A 16,749-nucleotide genomic window follows, 5' to 3' on the forward strand; every position below is an offset into this window, starting at 1 on the left:
TTTCTAGGCCTTGATATCTGTGGTTTAATCCCATTATCATATCCTGCTTCCCAGGTGATGGGGCTAATGACTCTTAAGAGCTTCTTTTGTCTTGAGATCCCTGGCTCCAAACTTCCTGATGGTTCCACATCTGCATATGTATAAGACTAGCTACTGCCCTGGGCAAAGAGATGAGGCCAGGTTTGGTTTCTGCTTTTCAGAAAATGCTTTAAAAAATCCTTTTGGTGAACAATACTTTTTTCTGCCTTTTTAATATTTCCTTCTCTGGGTTAACTTCCCACACCCCCTTACCTCTCAGGTGGCTGGAGAACAACGTAGCAGGCAATCTTCTGGAACCAGGTGTTTTTCAAGTCAGCAGGACGCTCCTCCAGAGGGGACTCGTTTTCCCACACCACCTCAATTATTTCGGCATCCGGCTTCCAGAATGGCTGCTCAAATTCCAGAATAATTTTATTGGAAGTCCCAAAACCCAAACGGTGTATTACTTCCACCTTCTGGGATGGGAGAGGAGGGCAAAAAAAGGACTCCTGGCGTTCTTTGAGGAAGCCTACAAAGAGGAAAATGACATGGCCCAGATTAGAGCAAACCAGAATTTGAGGGAAAAGCCTCCAGACCTCACTGAACAAATGTATTGAGGAAACACTCAAGAACAACACAGGAGCTGAAGCCAAGGTAATACGATGGCCCACTGCCAGTTTCTCTGATAGTGTATTAGGATTCATTAGTTATGAAGGCCAGAGAAATACTTCAAGTATCAAAAATAAGAGTGACTTAACACTATTTTGTGTGGAAAAATAAGTATTTCGATTTGCCTGCCTCCTTTTTCTCAATTTTTTAATTTAAAAAAAAAGAGAGAAAGAGAGGGAATGAGGAACTCATTTGATAAAGTGAGGGACAAAGTTCCACTTCCAGTGCTGATAGTAACTTCTGCTTCAGCATTAACTTCTTTGTTGCCTGTTTTCACAGAGGGAAAAAAATGAAGCCACGTAAGATCAGCAGCCTGACACATGCACCCAAACACAGGCATACCTGCAGCCATTTTAAAGTAAATTCAACAAATAAATTTATAATTATTGTTTAACTAAAAATGTTCCAATGTTATACACTGAACATGCTTTTATAAGCAAAGCAAATTATACACAATTCTTTTTTTTTTAAATAAAGCAACAAAGTGTCTTTAAATAAACTGTGAATCCTTTAAAGAAAATTTACATGTCAGGGACGAACTCTGCACTGATTCAACTTTGTGTGGTCCACTGAATCTTTCTTAGTTAATACGAATGGCATCGGGCCCTGCCATTTTGAGGCAAGATGCACAAATAACTGTAAACAAATAATCTTACAATTCGACTTCCTCAAATTCGAGAGCTAGACTAACGGTGTCCTAAGTAACTCCTCTTCCTTCTCTAGATGACTGCTTGCTAACCTGGTAGCAACACACTGACCAGGTAGCAAAAGTAAATTTATTGTGTTGCAGCGCAGAAAAATGTTGACACAAAATGGCAATAAACCCAAATGCAGGAAGATTTGCACTGAGATTTCACCTAAAGGCACCGTAACGATGACGTGGTCTGCTAAGAACTTCTCTCCATCTTCACATTCCACCTGCACGCCAAAGAGCCGGCCTGTGGAGGCCTCTTCCAAGTGGGGCCCTCCCCAGTGAATCGTCTTCACCGGCTTATCAAACAGCACAGTCCCTTTGGGGAGAGAGGCCAGGAGGTGGTCTGTGAGGCCTTGAAAACCACTAGGAGGAACACACAAAAAGTTAGGCAGCCTGAAATGTACTTCGGTGCAGATTTCTTCTTATTAAATTGGAAGCTCAGAATCCAAGCTGCCCTCTATAAAAACAAAAAAGAGGAGAACCAGGAGAACACGCGAGGGAAATAAACCTTAAAATTCCACCTAGAGGAGAGATTACAGAAGACACGAGGCAGATAAAGGAATTGCTGAAATGCACAAGGACTTAACCCAGGGGTAGGCAACCTTGGCTCTTTTATGACTGATGGACTTCAACTCCCAGAACGCTGGCTCAGGAATTCTGGGAGTTAAAGTCCATCAGTCATAAAAGAGCCAAGGTTGCCTACCCCTGACTTAACCGAAAGTCCCAAAAGCAAAAACAGGGGTCTCTTTGTGGGGCTCACCTGTCCTTCCAAAGCTAAACCCCAACATCTTCCTGACGGTTAGAACAAATTAACCAGGGGAACAACCTGCCTCCAGAAGCGGTGAATGCTCCAACACTGGAAGTTTTTAAGAAGAGACAGGACAGCCATTTGTCTGAAATGGTATAGGGTTTCCTGCCTGAGCAGGGGGTTGGACTAGATGACCTTCAAGGTCCCTTCCAACTTTATCATTATTACCTTATTACATCTCCCTCTGAGCAAGGGAGTCTCCAGGATAACTAAAAACCTGGGAGTGAAACAACCGAAGGATTTTCACTATTTCTTTTTCCAAATGAGAGCTGGGGGGTGGGGGGAGCACTCACTCGGGAAAGGTGCAGTCCAGGCCAGGAAGCATGAGGTACTCTCCGAAGGGCCCCAGAGCCAACTCGTCCAGGCTGTCCGTGGCATTCACACAGCACTCCATCTTGAAGTAGGAGTTGAGGACGGCCAACTTGAGGCGCCTGGTCTCCTCCTCCTCCTCCTCCTCCGGGGACTCTCCCAGCAGCTTCTTGGCTATGGCGTCTTTCAGGTACTCGCCCAGGCTGGGCACGGGCACTGGGTCCGCCTGCACGAACTGGCGCGCTTCCTCCAGGAGGCTGGCGAAGAAGAGGCCCAGGGACTCGGCCAGCTCGGCCTTCAGCTCCCGGCCCTGGCTGGAGTACCAGGCGAAGGGCCCCGCCGGGTGGCCCTGCACCTCCAGCCGCTGGTTCTCTTCCGTCAGGGCCTCCTCGCCCAGCAAGCCGGCCTCCGAGGCCAGCTGGAAGACCGGGTTGCCCTCGGAGGGCCCGTGGATCCACTGCGCCCCGACCTCCACCACGCCCTTGCCTGCGGAGAGCAGCCCGCCTTTCAGCCCAGCTTTGCATCTCGCCCCTCGGCCAGAGCCCGGGGCTTGCAGAGTCCGGGGCTGGCTCTGCGCCCCCTTTGCACCCGGGGGGGGGCGGCATTCCCGGGGATGATGGCAGACCCCCCCCCCGGCAGCACCGGGGCCGCCCCCCCTGCTCCTGGCGGGGCCCCGCGCCCTGCTGCAAGCGAGCCCCCCCCCTTCTCAGCGCTTGCAGGCAGCTCGGCCGGACTGGGGGCTCCGGGCGGCGGCCGAGGGACGAGGGAGCCGCGGCTGCCCCCGGATCTTCGCAGCCGGAGACGCGCCCGGCTCTGCCCGGTCCGGCTCTGCCCTCCTCCCTTTAGGGGTCCTGCGGCGCTCCGAGGAGCCCCCGGGAGGGGAAGCGAGCCCCGCCGCCCCCTCCCCGCCCGGGCTCCAGGGACCTCGGAAGGGGCTCCGCGGGGCCGGCGCCGCCCCTACCCGGCCGCCCCTCCCTCCTCCCCGCGGAGGCTCGCCAGGCGCCCCGGGGCTCACCGAAGGCGGCGCTGCGGATGCGTCCCCCGGCGCGCCNGGGAGGTGGCCGGAGCCGCCAGCTGCGCCGCGGAGCCGGGGGAGGCGGCCTTAGGAGCCCCCCCGTCCCGGCCCATCCCGAGGGGCTGCTCCACCCGTGGGCGTCCGGGCCACGTTTGGCGGGAGGGGGCGCGGGCGCCCCACTGGCGGGGGACGGGAGAGGAGGGACCCCGAGGCCGCCGCCCGGAGCCGCCTGCGGCGTCAGACGAGCGGCGGTGATCAATGGGGAAATAAAGAAAAGAGTCAAAGCCGAGAAGAGCTGATTCTGGCCGGGTCTCCGGGGACTTTTCCCGGCTCCCTCTTAGGGCCGTCTCTCCCCTCCCAGGTGGCTTTGAGGACTTCGCGTCTGTTGTGCACAATTCTGGCCCCGGATTCCAGTGATCCGGACCCTGTTTTGGGGTCCAGGTGACTGGGAGGTTTATGCGGCTCACCTCTGGACTGTCTTTGGATTCTTCCACTTTGATTTTATTTATTGCCAATCTATTTTCCTGAACCTTGATCTTGTCTTGTTAATGATTCTGCTTTCTGGACTTCTAACTCCGCTCCGGTGTCTCCTCTTCTGCAGTTGATTTTTCCAAGGGTTCTTCCACAGTGAGGCCTTTGCACCTTGAAGCAGCCCGGCCTCTACAAGGGCTGGATGTTGTCTTCTTTAAAAACGTGGTTAGAAGAACTAACTTCCTTCTGCTTTCCAAGATGCACGAATAAATAAAAATGTGTGGTGGCAGCTTAAAAATTGCCTGATTTTGCTGGCACTTAAACTCGGGTAGATGACAGTCTACTAGTTTATCTGAAGTACAAAGTAGCCCCAAGAGAAGAACATTTTACAAACATGGAGGGAACAGGGTGAGGAGAAAGGTCACAGAGGGAGAGACAGAATTCCTTTAAATACCAACCATAAATAATTTCCAAGGGAGTTGCCATGTTAGTCTTTACAGCAAAAATAATCCTGTGTTATCTCAGGAAGGAATAATAAATCTATTAGTAGGTGGCATTATTGTCTGGGGAGAGAAGTTTAAAAAAAGGGAGAGATAAACAGGGGAAGGACATAAAACAGGGGTTAGGTGTGAGGCATGTGGGAATGAGCTAACAATATAACCTGGCTAGATATTTATTGCTGCAGAAAGAGCATTTGAGAGAGCAGAGGTTGCGTATTCTGCGTGATGAATTGCTGGCGGCAGAAGAGATGCGGTTCTTGGCGAGCTCAATCAGGAAGGCGTGGGGGCTAAATCTTGCCAGGATTGTAGATCAGAAGCTTAAACAAGTGGGGCAGATAAAGGCTTGTGAACTTTAGAAGAAAAATGGACAGTTGCTTTCAAAAACTCTAATAAAAAAAAAACCAGGAAGATGGTTGGCATGTAAAGTCCACGTTCCAGTTATCTACACCAATGCACAGAGTACAGGAAATAAACAGTGTTTAGCAAAAGTAAAGCTTCCTTCAAGTCAAGCTTGACTTTCAGCGACTTCGTGGATATCGAATTATGCTTATTTATTTAGGATTACAGCCCACTTCAATACAATCGGTTCTAAGTGACGTACAACTCCTGGCTTACAGTAAAAAGGATTAAAACGGTAAACCCGGCAAACATAACAATAACAGTTTCTCTCATCGCAGCACGCCAAAGAGCTGCAAGTCCCCAAATCGATGCAGTCATCTTAGCTCAAGGCAGGAGAGTCCCCAGCCACATCACGGTCTCTTCTGGGAGAGCCAGGTCTTCAGGACTCTCCTCCTAAACCTCAGCGGAGGGGGTGCTAGTCTGAGTTTGGGGGGCCTCGGCTCAGAAGGTGCAGGCCAGCAATGGGGAAAATCCTGCCTTGTGGCTGGGGGGGAGGACACTCCTTTGGAGCTGGGCCCTGAAGGGAATCCTTCCCGAATACTCACTGGATAGGCAGGTATTACCTGCCATTTGGGGGTCTCCAGGATAGGCAAGTCCTGAGCTGTGTGGGTCTTTCAAACCACAAAAACGGCCTCTGGAACTGCAGCTAGAACCAGCTAGTGACAAGTGCAACGGTTGCAGAACGGAACGTGGCCTGCCTGGCCAAGCGAAGAGAAGGGCCGGGGGTGGCGTTCCATGTTTGAGGGGCTGCCACAAGAAGAGGGGGACAACCTGTTCTCCAAAAGCACCAGCGGGCAGGATGAGGAATAATGGATGGAAGATCATTGACGAGCGATCCAGCCTGGAACTAAGGAGAAATTTCCTCACAGGGAGAACAATGAACCAGCGGAATGGCTTACTAAAAAATACAGTAGCTTTTTTCAGCTATTTAGCCACTTATGGGGCCAGGACTTTCACACAGAGGGGGCAAAGTCTTAAGCCCCTGATTTCCTCCCATAGCAATTAATCCGCCTTGCGCTGGCATGCATTCGGTAGCTTTGCCCTGTGCTGAAATGCCACCCAAAGAGCCTTAGGCATTAATTGATGTGTTTGTTCTGCTCGGTAATCATTAATTGCCCTCCGAAATAAAGCGGAGTAAATGGCAGCACGAAGAGGTCACCGGGAGCCCCCCAGATGCAGTTCTGGCTGGTCCAAGGAGGTTAAAAGAGGGTGCCGTGTGGTTGTGGAGCTTTGGAATTAATGTGCTTTTAGTTGGATTTAGGAAGAGGCTCAGCCCTGCTGCGGAAAGCCTCGGCTGTTCCTGAAATCCCTCTGAAGAGACTTGGAGGGACCATCTCAGGAGCTCTGCAGGCCTTCCTAGCATGAAACAAACCGTGGTTTGGAGTGTGCTGGAATACGTTTGCCGACTGCTGGGCGTCTCGACTGGAGCAGGTGAGAAGCGTTCCTGGGGGCATCTTCCCTTCTTTTGCTTCTGTTCCGAACGGGGTTGCCCCCGGCAGGCACCGTTGCAACACGAGATCCCCCCCCCTTAGGATTCATGGGCACGGTGAAGGAAGAAGACAACAGCAATTAACTTTGCCCTTTTAAGATTTGTGCTTTTTATCAGAACATTTGGGTCAAATTGGGGAGCAGATGAAAATTGTAAGAAGGAAAACGGTGACAGAAGGAAACTGGATAATGTCCCTTGCCTCCCTCGTCCTGTAAGGGAGAGTTTACAGGTAACGCCTGGTCAAGTGAGGCAGAAACACAGCACCCCAAATCTTGCAGCTACGGATTGTGTCACTCGGAGCAGGAGTTACGGCACTATGGAGTCGCCACATATTAAGGGCTTCTCAGTGAACACCCTATGGTCAAAAACATGGAATTAAATGTGGCAAGCGAAATAAAATAGAGAAGTAAACCATCATAAACAGTCATCTATGTTAGCTGCCACTGAGGTCTTATGAGCGAAGACACGGGGCCGTCGCTCTTCTGCCCGAGACCCCCATCTACTCACCAGAAACCTTCAGGAGGTCTGTGCCCAGACCGGCTGGACTACGGCCAGTTGGCTGACGTTGGCCCCAATGTCAACAAAGCCCCTGGCTGGCTTCAAGGCCAGCCAGCACCAGGCCTGGGAGGGAGGGAAGGAGGCAGAAGCCATGAGATTAGACCTCTGAGGTTAAAAAAAGGATCACTGGAAAGCAAATGTTTAGCATCACTTTATTTTTTCCAGTGCAATAATGATTTTTTTCCTTCTTTGCCATGTCTGTGAAACTTCTGCCAAGTCAAGCAAGTGAAGATAAAGCGATAGGCGTGAGGTGATTTGCAATCTAGGGCTGAGCCCACGTCTGGGAGGCTAGGGTCAAAACCATTTTCTCACACATGTAGCACCATTTCCATTGTTTAACTTCTATTATTTCTCTTCCATTTCTTCCTTTCCCTCCTCTTCCCTCTTAGGTTTCCCCATTTCCCCAATTATTAGACTTTCTTAATAAATACGACCTGTTTTCTAGGTGTTTTTCATATACGTCCTTCTCCAGATGTTCTTCCCACGATACAGGCAGTCCTTGATTTATGACCACAGTTGAGTCCCAAATCTCCATTCCCAAGCAAGGCGGTTAAGTGAGTCGCGCTCCATTTTATGATCTTTTTGCCAGAGTTGCTATTCAAATAACTGCAGCTGGTAAGTGAAGCATGCCGTCATTAAGTGAGTCTGCCTTCCCCCATTGACTTTGCTTATTAGAAGCCAGCTGGGAAAGTTACAAACGAGAGGATCCCGTGGCCCCAGGATGGCGCCACTGTCACAAATACATGCCGGTTGCCGATCATCTCCCCGTTTTATAGGGGTGCTGCAGCCCGCCTCTTCTGAATGTTTTCTGAAGCATGCACAGCCCTAGTATTTCACCCCCACAAAAGACGGCTGAAGGGGAGTATAATGCAGGCAACATTTCAAACACCTGAAAGACACCACACAAAAGGAAATCAAGACCCTTTATGGATAACCTAGGGTGCAAAATTCAAAAATAATTTAATGGGAAGGCAGGTTCTGACTGAACGTTAGGAATAAACGTCTTAATAAGAAGAGAAGTCTGGTGCTGGAATCCACCGGCCGAAGAGGCGATGCTCCTCTTTGTGTCCAAGCAGACACTGAGCAGTCATCTTGCAGGTAGGTTTTAATGTGGATTCCCGCTCTGATTAGAGGGTTGACTTGACAGGCAGAAAGTTCTCTTCCAAGTTTAGGATTTTATGATTCACTTACTTTATGGCTGCTCTTTGTGAAGGTCTTAATTCCATTTCACTAACCATTTGTTATTTGCTGTTCTGTTCTATCCTATCCTATCCTATCCTATCCTACCCTGTCCTGTCCTGTCCTGTCCTGTCCTGTCCTTTAAAACAATGATAAATGGAATCTGCCTTTGCAGAGCTAAGTGGTATTTTATTTCCAAGAGAGCCTCTCGGTTCCACACAGCCTCCAGAGGCCTTTTCACAAAGTAGACATGACCTGTGGCTTAACTCGAATGCATTGTCTGGAATTGTGCCCATCTGCTCAGGAAAGAGACTGGAGGAAATGGAGGTAGTTGAGAACATCTGGCTGAGGGATCTTGGGAGAATGGCAGGGAGTGACCTCCGCCATTTCTCTTCTTGCAAATTAGTGATTTGTGTACCCTCCATGGCAGCCTTTTTACGAGAGCCTCCGTGAACCGTGAACACCGAGAGTGCGAGGAGGAATGCGAAAGGAAGGTCAAGGACTTGACTCCCAGATCTGATGGATTAATTCATTGCACATTTGCAGGTGTTGAGTGAAGAAGAATGTGGCTGCATAATGAAGTTTGTTGTAAAATTTGATCCTTCCTGGACTTGTTCAGTTATTGAAATGTGCTGTTTTCACACTGACCCACCAGGATGTGTCTCTGCAAACTGGGGGTAATTCTGCCAGACCCCCAGCCAGTCTTAGGAATTCAGAATTGGCAGGGCTGGGGGTGGAATTGCCCCCTTGTGTTCCCTGATGCTTCACAGAGGAACTTTGGGAGATGAATTAAGAAAGAGACATGAGCATTGAGGAAAAAAGAAAAGGGAAGGGAAGGGAAGAGAAAGGAAGGATGAAAGGAAGGGAACTGAAGGAAAGGAAAAGGAAAGGAAAGGAAGGGAAGGGAAGGGAAGGGAAGGGAAGGGAAAAAAAGCATTTTGGCTGCTCGCCTGGAGGCAGGACAAGAAGCAACGGGTGGAAACTGATCAAGGAGAGAAGCAACCTAGAACTAAGGAGAAACTTCCTGACAGTGAGAACAATTAACCAGTGGAACTACCTGCCTCCAGAAACGGTGAATGCTCCAACACTGGAAGTTTTTAAGAAGAGACTGGACAGCCATTTGTCCGAAATGGTATAGGGTTTCCTGCCTGAGCAGGGGGTTGGACTAGATGACCTCCAAGGTCCCTTCCAACTTTACTATTATTATTATTATTATTATTATTATTATTATTATTATTATTATTATTATTATTATTATTATTATTATTTAAGCAGTTTGCAACATCCTCCGGTTATGTGACCATGATTTATGGCATTTTTTTTTGCCGAAAACCAGTGTTAATTTCCCGTTTCTGGCACAACACACCCGTTATGGACAATGGATTCAGTTAACGACCATAGCATTTGCTGGGTGACCTTGGGCCAGTCACTTTCTCTTAGCCCTAGCGAAGAGGATTCAATGGCAAGCCGCTTCTGGAAAGCCTTGCAAAGAAAACCGCAGGGACTCGTCCTGGCAGACTCTGAATCAGACCCCATTAAGTGGGTGGGAATGGGACGGACGTCCCACCAGTGCTCCCTTCTTTGGAAATGGCTAGGAGAAAGGCTGATATTGCTGTAGATGGGCAAAGCCTGGCGTGGGATGCAGTCGTGTTATGTGTGTTGTGGCAGATCGTTAAAATGACCCGAGTAATGGCATTTGTGTTATTTGCAACATTGTGCCATGCCCCACGCGACTTCCCTCGTTCTCCAAGGGGGCATGGATGACACCCTCCCGTTGTTAAGACAATGCCACTCACGAACGTGCTTGCTCCGCTTCTTTTGCATCCCAGTGCTCCTTGGCGTGGGCATCGACGCCCTCCTGCACGGACAGCCGAAGAGCTTGGCCCTTTACCTCCTGTGAGTATGGCTGCCGCCGGGTCTGAGGGAAGGAAAGCGCCTCCGGGCCCCTTCTTGAGCCACATCACGGCCTCCGTCGTTCTGGAGGGGATTCCCCCAGGTTGAGCACCCTGCCTCCCTTGGCTTGGATACCTCTAACGGGAATTGTAGTTCAGCTACGCCTGGGGTGCCTTTGCTATTCTAAACTAGGGCCCAGTGGGGAAAAAATGCATTCTGGGTGCCCTGCCACATGAAGAATAAGAGGTTCCCTCCTGAATTAGTTCGGTGTTTATCTTCTGAATGTTTATTGACAGCAAAGCTGGAGCTTCTGGGAAGCCCATCAAAAGCCCAGAAGAAGACAGTCACCTTCTGGCCCCCTGGAAGTGAGCATGGAGGAACGGGGAGAGGGTCCACTGGGGTGGGCCTTGGGTGGGTTTCACACGATAAATCTCTCTGGCTTCCTTTAGCAGCTTCCTTTAATAGCATCCAGGCTCTGGGCTTTCTTCACATTTTATGTTAGTGAATAATAATAATTGCCTTCCCGGGGGTTCTTTACAGCAAGGGGGGGGCAGATCCTTTCTCCCTTATTTGCAAGGATTTTAAGTGTTTTGCAAAGCGTTTGGGTCAGGATGAGGGCAGCTCTTTTTCTCTCCTCCCTGGCTTCTGGGCATCTTTCTTTCCTTCAGAAACCTCTCTCTGTGTTTCTAACAACGCCTGAGGGGTTTTATTTCTCCTTCCTGCCTCCTGCCTCCATCACCCCTTCCTTGTGAGATGGCTCACCAAGCACCCAACTTTATTAGGCTGGACTAGAACTCACAGTCACCTGGTTTCTAGGCCAGCCCTATAACCACTAGGCCAGCCCGGCTCTCTCCCCCCCCCTCCTTCTGGAAACCCCTGCACCTTCCCAACCGTTCTGTGCTTTATTATTATTTTAATTAAATATAAGCCGATTGCTACACAGAACAGAGTTTTGTTTTAAAGCCTTAAGATAAGATAAGATAAGATAAGATGATAAGATAAAATGATGAGATAAGATAAGATAAGATAAGATAAGATAAGATAAGATAAGATAAGATAAGATAAGATAAGATAAGATAAGATAACCTTTATTGTCATATTTTACTGTGGGCACAATGACACACATCAAAAATGAAATTTAGTTGCCCGCTCTCAAAGTGAAACACATACATGACACACACCTAAACATACTATGAACATATGTATAGACCCACATCCCTACATATACGTAGCAAATCAATATTAAATACTGTCAGCCATGATTGTTCCACACTCTTTGTCTTTTTTTAAAAAAAAGAAATACAAAAGGGAAAAGTAAAATGAAAACAATAAAACAAAATATCAAAATTAAGGGACTCAAAGGAAAAAAAAATAAGATCACTAACAAAACTACCTCAAAATGCCCTCTTCTTTTTGTCCAGAACAAAAGCTGTGATGTAAATATTGACAAGTAAAATATCCATTGCTGTAATATGTGATACAGATTTATCCCCTCAGTGCTAAATGTTATTGATTGTTCCTCCAGGCATGAAAAGTATTTAAAAGTTTTAAAATAATGGGGGTGTAGCCAAGAGGAACATATGCATCTCAACTGAACAAATTAAACTCATATTAAGTTAATATTCTTGTGGATTTGAGCCCAAAATGTAGCAATTAAAAGACAAGCAAAATAAAAATTCTGTTGCATTAACCTCACCGTGAGCTCAAATCTCACATTACTTAAAGAAACTCACATCAATTTACCCGAATATGTCATTTTTCATAAGATTATGTAAATAACATCCATTTCACCCAGCTTCTTTAATCCTGGAATGTCCAGAGACTGGAGCAAATATATTTTATTTTCATTTTATTGATGAAGCTCATGTGCTGTTCCACTCCCAAAGCCGGCGAGGCCTTTTCCAGTTCACACATTCTCTGATCAGTGGGGAAAGAATGGCTGACTTTGCAAAGTGGGTTTTCCAAAACTCCTCGCAGATGCCGTACCTCAGAAGCAGCCTTGTTGTTGAAATTGTGTAGATTTTTTTTATGTATTTAAAAGATTCGTGTGGCTGCCCATCTTAAACAAATCTAGGTGGCTCACAACAGCAGTAAAGCCATAACTATAAAAGATAATCATAAAACAATCAAAAGCAAATTTTTTGTAATCTTCCCATAGCAAACTCCAATACCCTCATTCCATTAATCCTATCCTATCCTATCCTATCCTATCCTATCCTATCCTATCCTATCCCAGGGCCTTGGTAAAAAGCCAGGTTCTTGATGGTCTTCTGAAAGACTAAAAGGGGGCTGGGGGCTGGCCAAATCACCGGGGATGGAAGAGGGTGATCCACCATGGCTTCCAAGATTGATTAAATGTGGAAATATACATGTTGGACACAATGCATTAACTCCCACGCCCCATTAGTCATATTAATGGTACTACATTAGACCCCCGTCTCAAAATGGCTGTGGGAATCCATTTGTGGATTTAATGTGGAAGCCTATTTTAAAATTTCGTGTTGTGATGTTATCCAGACCTTCAAAGCAGTCTTAGATTAATGGAAGAAGTAAGGACATCTCTCTGTTTCTGTTTACTTTAGATCGGTCCTGAGAAGGAGCAGCCATTGTTCATGTAGGGTAACACAGCAACAGGGATTAAGCTTAATAATCACCCCCCCCCCCCACGGATGAAGGCAACAGGTAGTTGCCATATCTGGCTACATAGAACATAGAACCATAGGGTTGGAAGGGACCTTGGAGGTCTTCTAGCCCACCCCCCCGCTCAAGGCAGGAGACTTCATGCCATTCCAGGCAAATGGCCGCCCGGTCTCTTCTTAAAAGGCCTCCAGTGATGGAGCACCCACAACCTCTGGAGGCCGAGCCGTTCCCCTGATTTCCTTGCTCTCCCTGTCAGGCAATCCCTTCCCAGGCCCAGGTTGGGCTCTCTCTTTAAAGAGCTTGTTCAGCAGCCATTGGAACTCGCGACCACCCAAAGTTGTGAAGCTGAAGTGGGGGGACCCACTGTGTGACTGCCATGCTTGGGCAATTCCATTAAGGCTGTAAGCCGAGATCGAGCCGTGCTTGTTTTCTGACGCTTGATGCTTGCTTAACGTTTCTCCCTAGGGCAGGGGTAGGCCACCTTGGCTCTGTTGTGACTGGTGGACTTCAACTCCCAGAATTCCTGAGCCAGCATGGCTCAGCTTGGAAACTTCTCCCTTTTCCCTCAGCATGGCTGGCTCAGGAATTCTGGGAGTTGAAGTCCACGAGTCATAAAAGAGCCAAGGTGGCCTACTCCTGGCCTAGTAGGAGGCCGGCAGAGATGATGAGGCCTTCAGGCTTCTCTCCGGGCATCCTGTGCGTTTTGTCTGGGCAGGGCCTGAAGTGGCCGCCGGCACGGCCGACGTCCCGCAGGGGGTTGCCTTCGCCTGCCCTCAGTTTGCCTCCCTTAACGGATCTTCATGCTTCAGTGTTTCAGGAATGGCAGTTTCTCTCTGGGAAGTGACCTACTTTGCCAGCCTCCTCCTGATCTCCTGCTTCGTGTGAGTTTCCTTCCTGTCCTCCCTTTGACAGGAAAATGGTCCCCAGTTAGGTCCAGGGCCTCACGTGGGAGCCCACGTAAAGGGACTTTCCCTATGGCCAACTGCCGGGTCGATCAATATTCGGCATTCGAGGCAGTTCAGCATAAAGGCATTGTGGTATTGCAGGTTTCCAGAAATGCAGAGGGATTCTGGGGGATGAGAGCCGTGGATGAAAGACAAAGGGAAAGATTGGAGAAGGGAAGGGAGGAGACGGGAGAGAGAAGGCCCCTCCAGCGCACCCTTTCTGAGTGGTCTCCCAGCCTTGAAAATGTGCAATATTTTTTGCTGAGGGTCCTCCTGACGGAGGACGGCATGGAGGTCAGCCCCTGTCCCTCTTTGCAGCCCCCGGAGGGGATCCGCCATGCACACTTGCTGGCTCCGAGCCAAACACCGGGGAGCTTTCCAGAAGTTCCTGGCGTATGCCTTGCTCTCCATCGCCTGCTTCCTCAGCCCTGTCCACGTCTGGCAGGTCGTGTTCCCAGGTAAGTGGGGGCGGTCCCACGGCCCCGGGGAGGAAGGGGCAGAAGCTGGGAATGGCTGCTGCAATCGGGAGAGGGTTCAAAGACCTTCTGTCTAGAAGGAGGGCACCCAAATTCACCCTTGGCAGAGGGCAGAGGGAATGGCCTTGAGGGGCAGGAAGGCGGCATGGGTGCCACCAAGGCAACGGTCAGAGAAGAGGGGCTGGAGCCCAGGCCGAGGAAGTCACCCTGGGGAGCTGAAGTCCACCCATCTTCAGTCTGCCAAGGTTGAGAGACCCCGGGTTTAGCTTTCTCTCCCCGTGTCCTGCAAACAGATGGAAGGAATTAGCTGATTAAACTTCAGGAAGTCTTGATTTAAAAATAAAAAAGAATATGTGAAAATTATTGGAGGGAATCCAAGATCAAAATGATTGGAGAAGCAAGACGTTTGAGCTGCTAGATGGAATCACTGGTGTCTCCCTGTATTTTGCTATGTATTTTATCCTACTCAGGATAGCCTCAGCTTTCCTTCCTTCCTTCCTTCCTTCCTTCCTTCCTTCCTTCCTTCCTTCCTTCCTTCCTTCCTTCCTTCCTTCCTTCCCTCCATCCCCTCCCCTCCTCTGTCTGCCCTCCTCCTTTTCCAGGCACCCAGCTGATCCTCACCAGTCTAGTCTATTTCCTGCTGAGTAAGCAACAGAAAGAAGATACAGGAAACGGACCACCAGAACAGAGCAGTGATCCTCATGATGAAGCTGTGGATGAAACGGCAGAAGACAGGAGCAGACAAACATCCTCTTTCCACCGCAAATTCGGTTCCCTTGCTGGCCGTCTGAGGAGCTTTTTCCAAGCTTGCCAAAGGCCAAAGGCTTTCGTGGCCTCATCATGCCTTGTGTCTAGGAGGAACCCGGTTGACTTGGAGGAACAGGTGGAGGAGATGGCGCTGCCTCTCGGAGAAGAGCTGGAGGGCTTGGCCAAGGAAAGCACATCTGAGACGGCCTTCATCCTTTCTCCCCAGATGTGATGCCCCAGCTGGCTCAAGAATAAGCTCTTCTCTTGCATCAGCCTGCAGAAGTCCAAGGTAGAGACGTCCTTGGCAATGACCAACAGTCAAGAATCCTGGCTGGTCGCTCTCTTCACCACGGGTCCCCGTCACCACCACAAGGAGGGTCTGTTTTTCTTCTGTGGTGTTTCATTATTCCATCATAGCAATACAGCTTAATAGCTCTGACAGAGAAATTGTGTCCTCTGAGCAATGGACCCTGCTAACATTGCTGCAGAGACTTCTACTTGGAGAGAGGAATACACAGGTGGCCGAGGGACATTTCTAGAAAGCAATTCCCATTATGTAGCTTTGTTATATTAAATGTTATCAAACAGTGAGGCTTTCTGGGAGAAAACAAGCATACGGAATTGTCCTTTGTCTAAGTATGTTTAGGAACTTCCAGACTTGGGAAAGAGGAGGAGAAATAAACGATCATATCCGTTGACTCTCCTTCTTTTCAGTTGCCTCCAAAATCAGGAACTCCAGTATTTCGTGGTCACCTACCCAACGTTCCCTCTGCTGAGCCCGGCCGGTTGCTTGGCCTCACGTTGAGGGCAGCGGATTCTCTCGCGTCTCCCTTCACCCTCCGCAGGAGAAAGTTGTTAAGCAAATAAAACTGGAATTTCCTAGAAGGATCAGGCAGGTTAAGCAAATAATTTGGGGATTACCTAGCAGGACCACCTCACCACTGGTGTGAAGGTGGTTCAAATCGCACATCGCTGTCAGTTCGTACCTCTTTGAAAGCCCTGCAAGTTGCTTTTGGAAGGTGAGAACAGGCTGTAGCCGCCCTGTTGCATCTGAGAGTTCCTCCACTTACTTTAATCTCCACAGCATTGCCCGCCTCAGTCATTTGGATGTCTGGACAGGAATTTATATTTGCACTTACCGGACCACGCTTCCTTGCTTTCGGGTAAAAAGGAGGGGGTTGGTTTATTCTCCAAAGCATCCGAGGGCAGGAAAAGAAGTAACAGGTGGAAAAAGAGGGATCCAATCTGGAACTAAGGAGAAATTTCCCGAGAGCGACATCCATTAATTAATGGGACAGCTGGCCTCCTGGTGTGTGGGTGCTTCACGGCTGGAGGTTTTCAAGAAAAGGTTGGGGAGTCTTTGGTCTGGTATAATGGCATAAGGTCTCCTGCTTTGTTAGCCCTCGAAGCTACGCTAGGTTTGGGGGCCAACAAAGATCCCTTGAAGTAAAGCCCAGGGCAAGGGCACTGGGAAAAGTCAGCGGGTTTTGAGATTTGTATCGGTCCAGAATCAGATTGACAGCTTCTTAAGCATACAAAGAATAATGAGAGGCTGAGGGCGTATAAGAATGTCAAGTTCTTCGTTTATAAAGACCTGCCTCCCAATTCCTCCCAGGCCATATACGTTCATTTGCAAAGCTGCTCCCCAAATCAGGGAGCCGATATTGCTTGGGCCATTAATTTGGGTCACTTTTGTACACATGTAAGGTGCTGACGGACTGACAATTAAGCAGAAAAATATGATTTCTCAGGAAGCGAATGTAAGCTTTCAGTGTCCAAAAAAAGGCAGTGGCGAGCCACATGGCTAATATAGCCAAGACCGCTCAGTGTATTTGTCTATTTGGTCCTCAGATATTAAGCTGGACTTGGAAACGACTTTATTTTTATTTTCTTTTTACATCCCTTCAAAGTTCTTCCAATATTCAATAAGGTCGGACCAA

The 16,749-nt window shown here is 48.7% G+C and overlaps 2 protein-coding genes across 2 annotated transcripts in view; one reads left to right on the top strand and one right to left on the bottom strand.

The window, feature by feature from the left end:
* PAOX (polyamine oxidase) overlaps nt 1-5,156 on the bottom strand; it is an 8,450-nt gene extending 3,294 nt beyond the window's left edge. Inside the window, exons 1-5 of the mRNA XM_029284941.1 lie at nt 5,100-5,156; nt 3,514-3,742; nt 2,483-2,984; nt 1,545-1,744; nt 292-547 (exon numbers count right to left, since the gene is read on the bottom strand). Of these exons, the coding sequence (XP_029140774.1) occupies nt 292-547; nt 1,545-1,744; nt 2,483-2,984; nt 3,514-3,742; nt 5,100-5,156 (1,244 nt within the window). The remainder of the gene's footprint in view (nt 1-291; nt 548-1,544; nt 1,745-2,482; nt 2,985-3,513; nt 3,743-5,099) is intronic.
* A 1,088-nt stretch (nt 5,157-6,244) lies between these two features.
* On the top strand, nt 6,245-15,041 carry LOC114922864 (transmembrane protein 72-like). Its single transcript, XM_029284942.1, has 5 exons — nt 6,245-6,314; nt 9,939-10,005; nt 13,452-13,523; nt 13,905-14,044; nt 14,665-15,041. Exons 1-5 carry the CDS (start codon nt 6,245-6,247, stop codon nt 15,039-15,041), a joined length of 726 nt encoding a protein of 241 aa, XP_029140775.1.
* The last annotated feature ends 1,708 nt before the right edge of the window (nt 15,042-16,749 follow it).

Source organism: Protobothrops mucrosquamatus, unplaced genomic scaffold (genome assembly GCF_001527695.2).
Source record: "Protobothrops mucrosquamatus isolate PMUCROS unplaced genomic scaffold, P.Mucros_1.0 scaffold1130, whole genome shotgun sequence".
Taxonomy (NCBI): Eukaryota; Metazoa; Chordata; class Lepidosauria; order Squamata; family Viperidae; genus Protobothrops; species Protobothrops mucrosquamatus.

Excerpts from the sequence above, each read along its gene's own strand:
- LOC114922864 (XM_029284942.1), top strand. The coding sequence starts at position 6,245 with ATGAAACAAACCGTGGTTTGGAGTGTGCTGGAATACGTTTGCCGACTG. Across the intron at positions 6,315-9,938 it reads GGGCGTCTCGACTGGAGCAG|TGCTCCTTGGCGTGGGCATC; the intron begins GTGAGAAGCGTT and ends TTTGCATCCCAG. Across the intron at positions 13,524-13,904 it reads CTCCTGATCTCCTGCTTCGT|CCCCCGGAGGGGATCCGCCA; the intron begins GTGAGTTTCCTT and ends CCCTCTTTGCAG.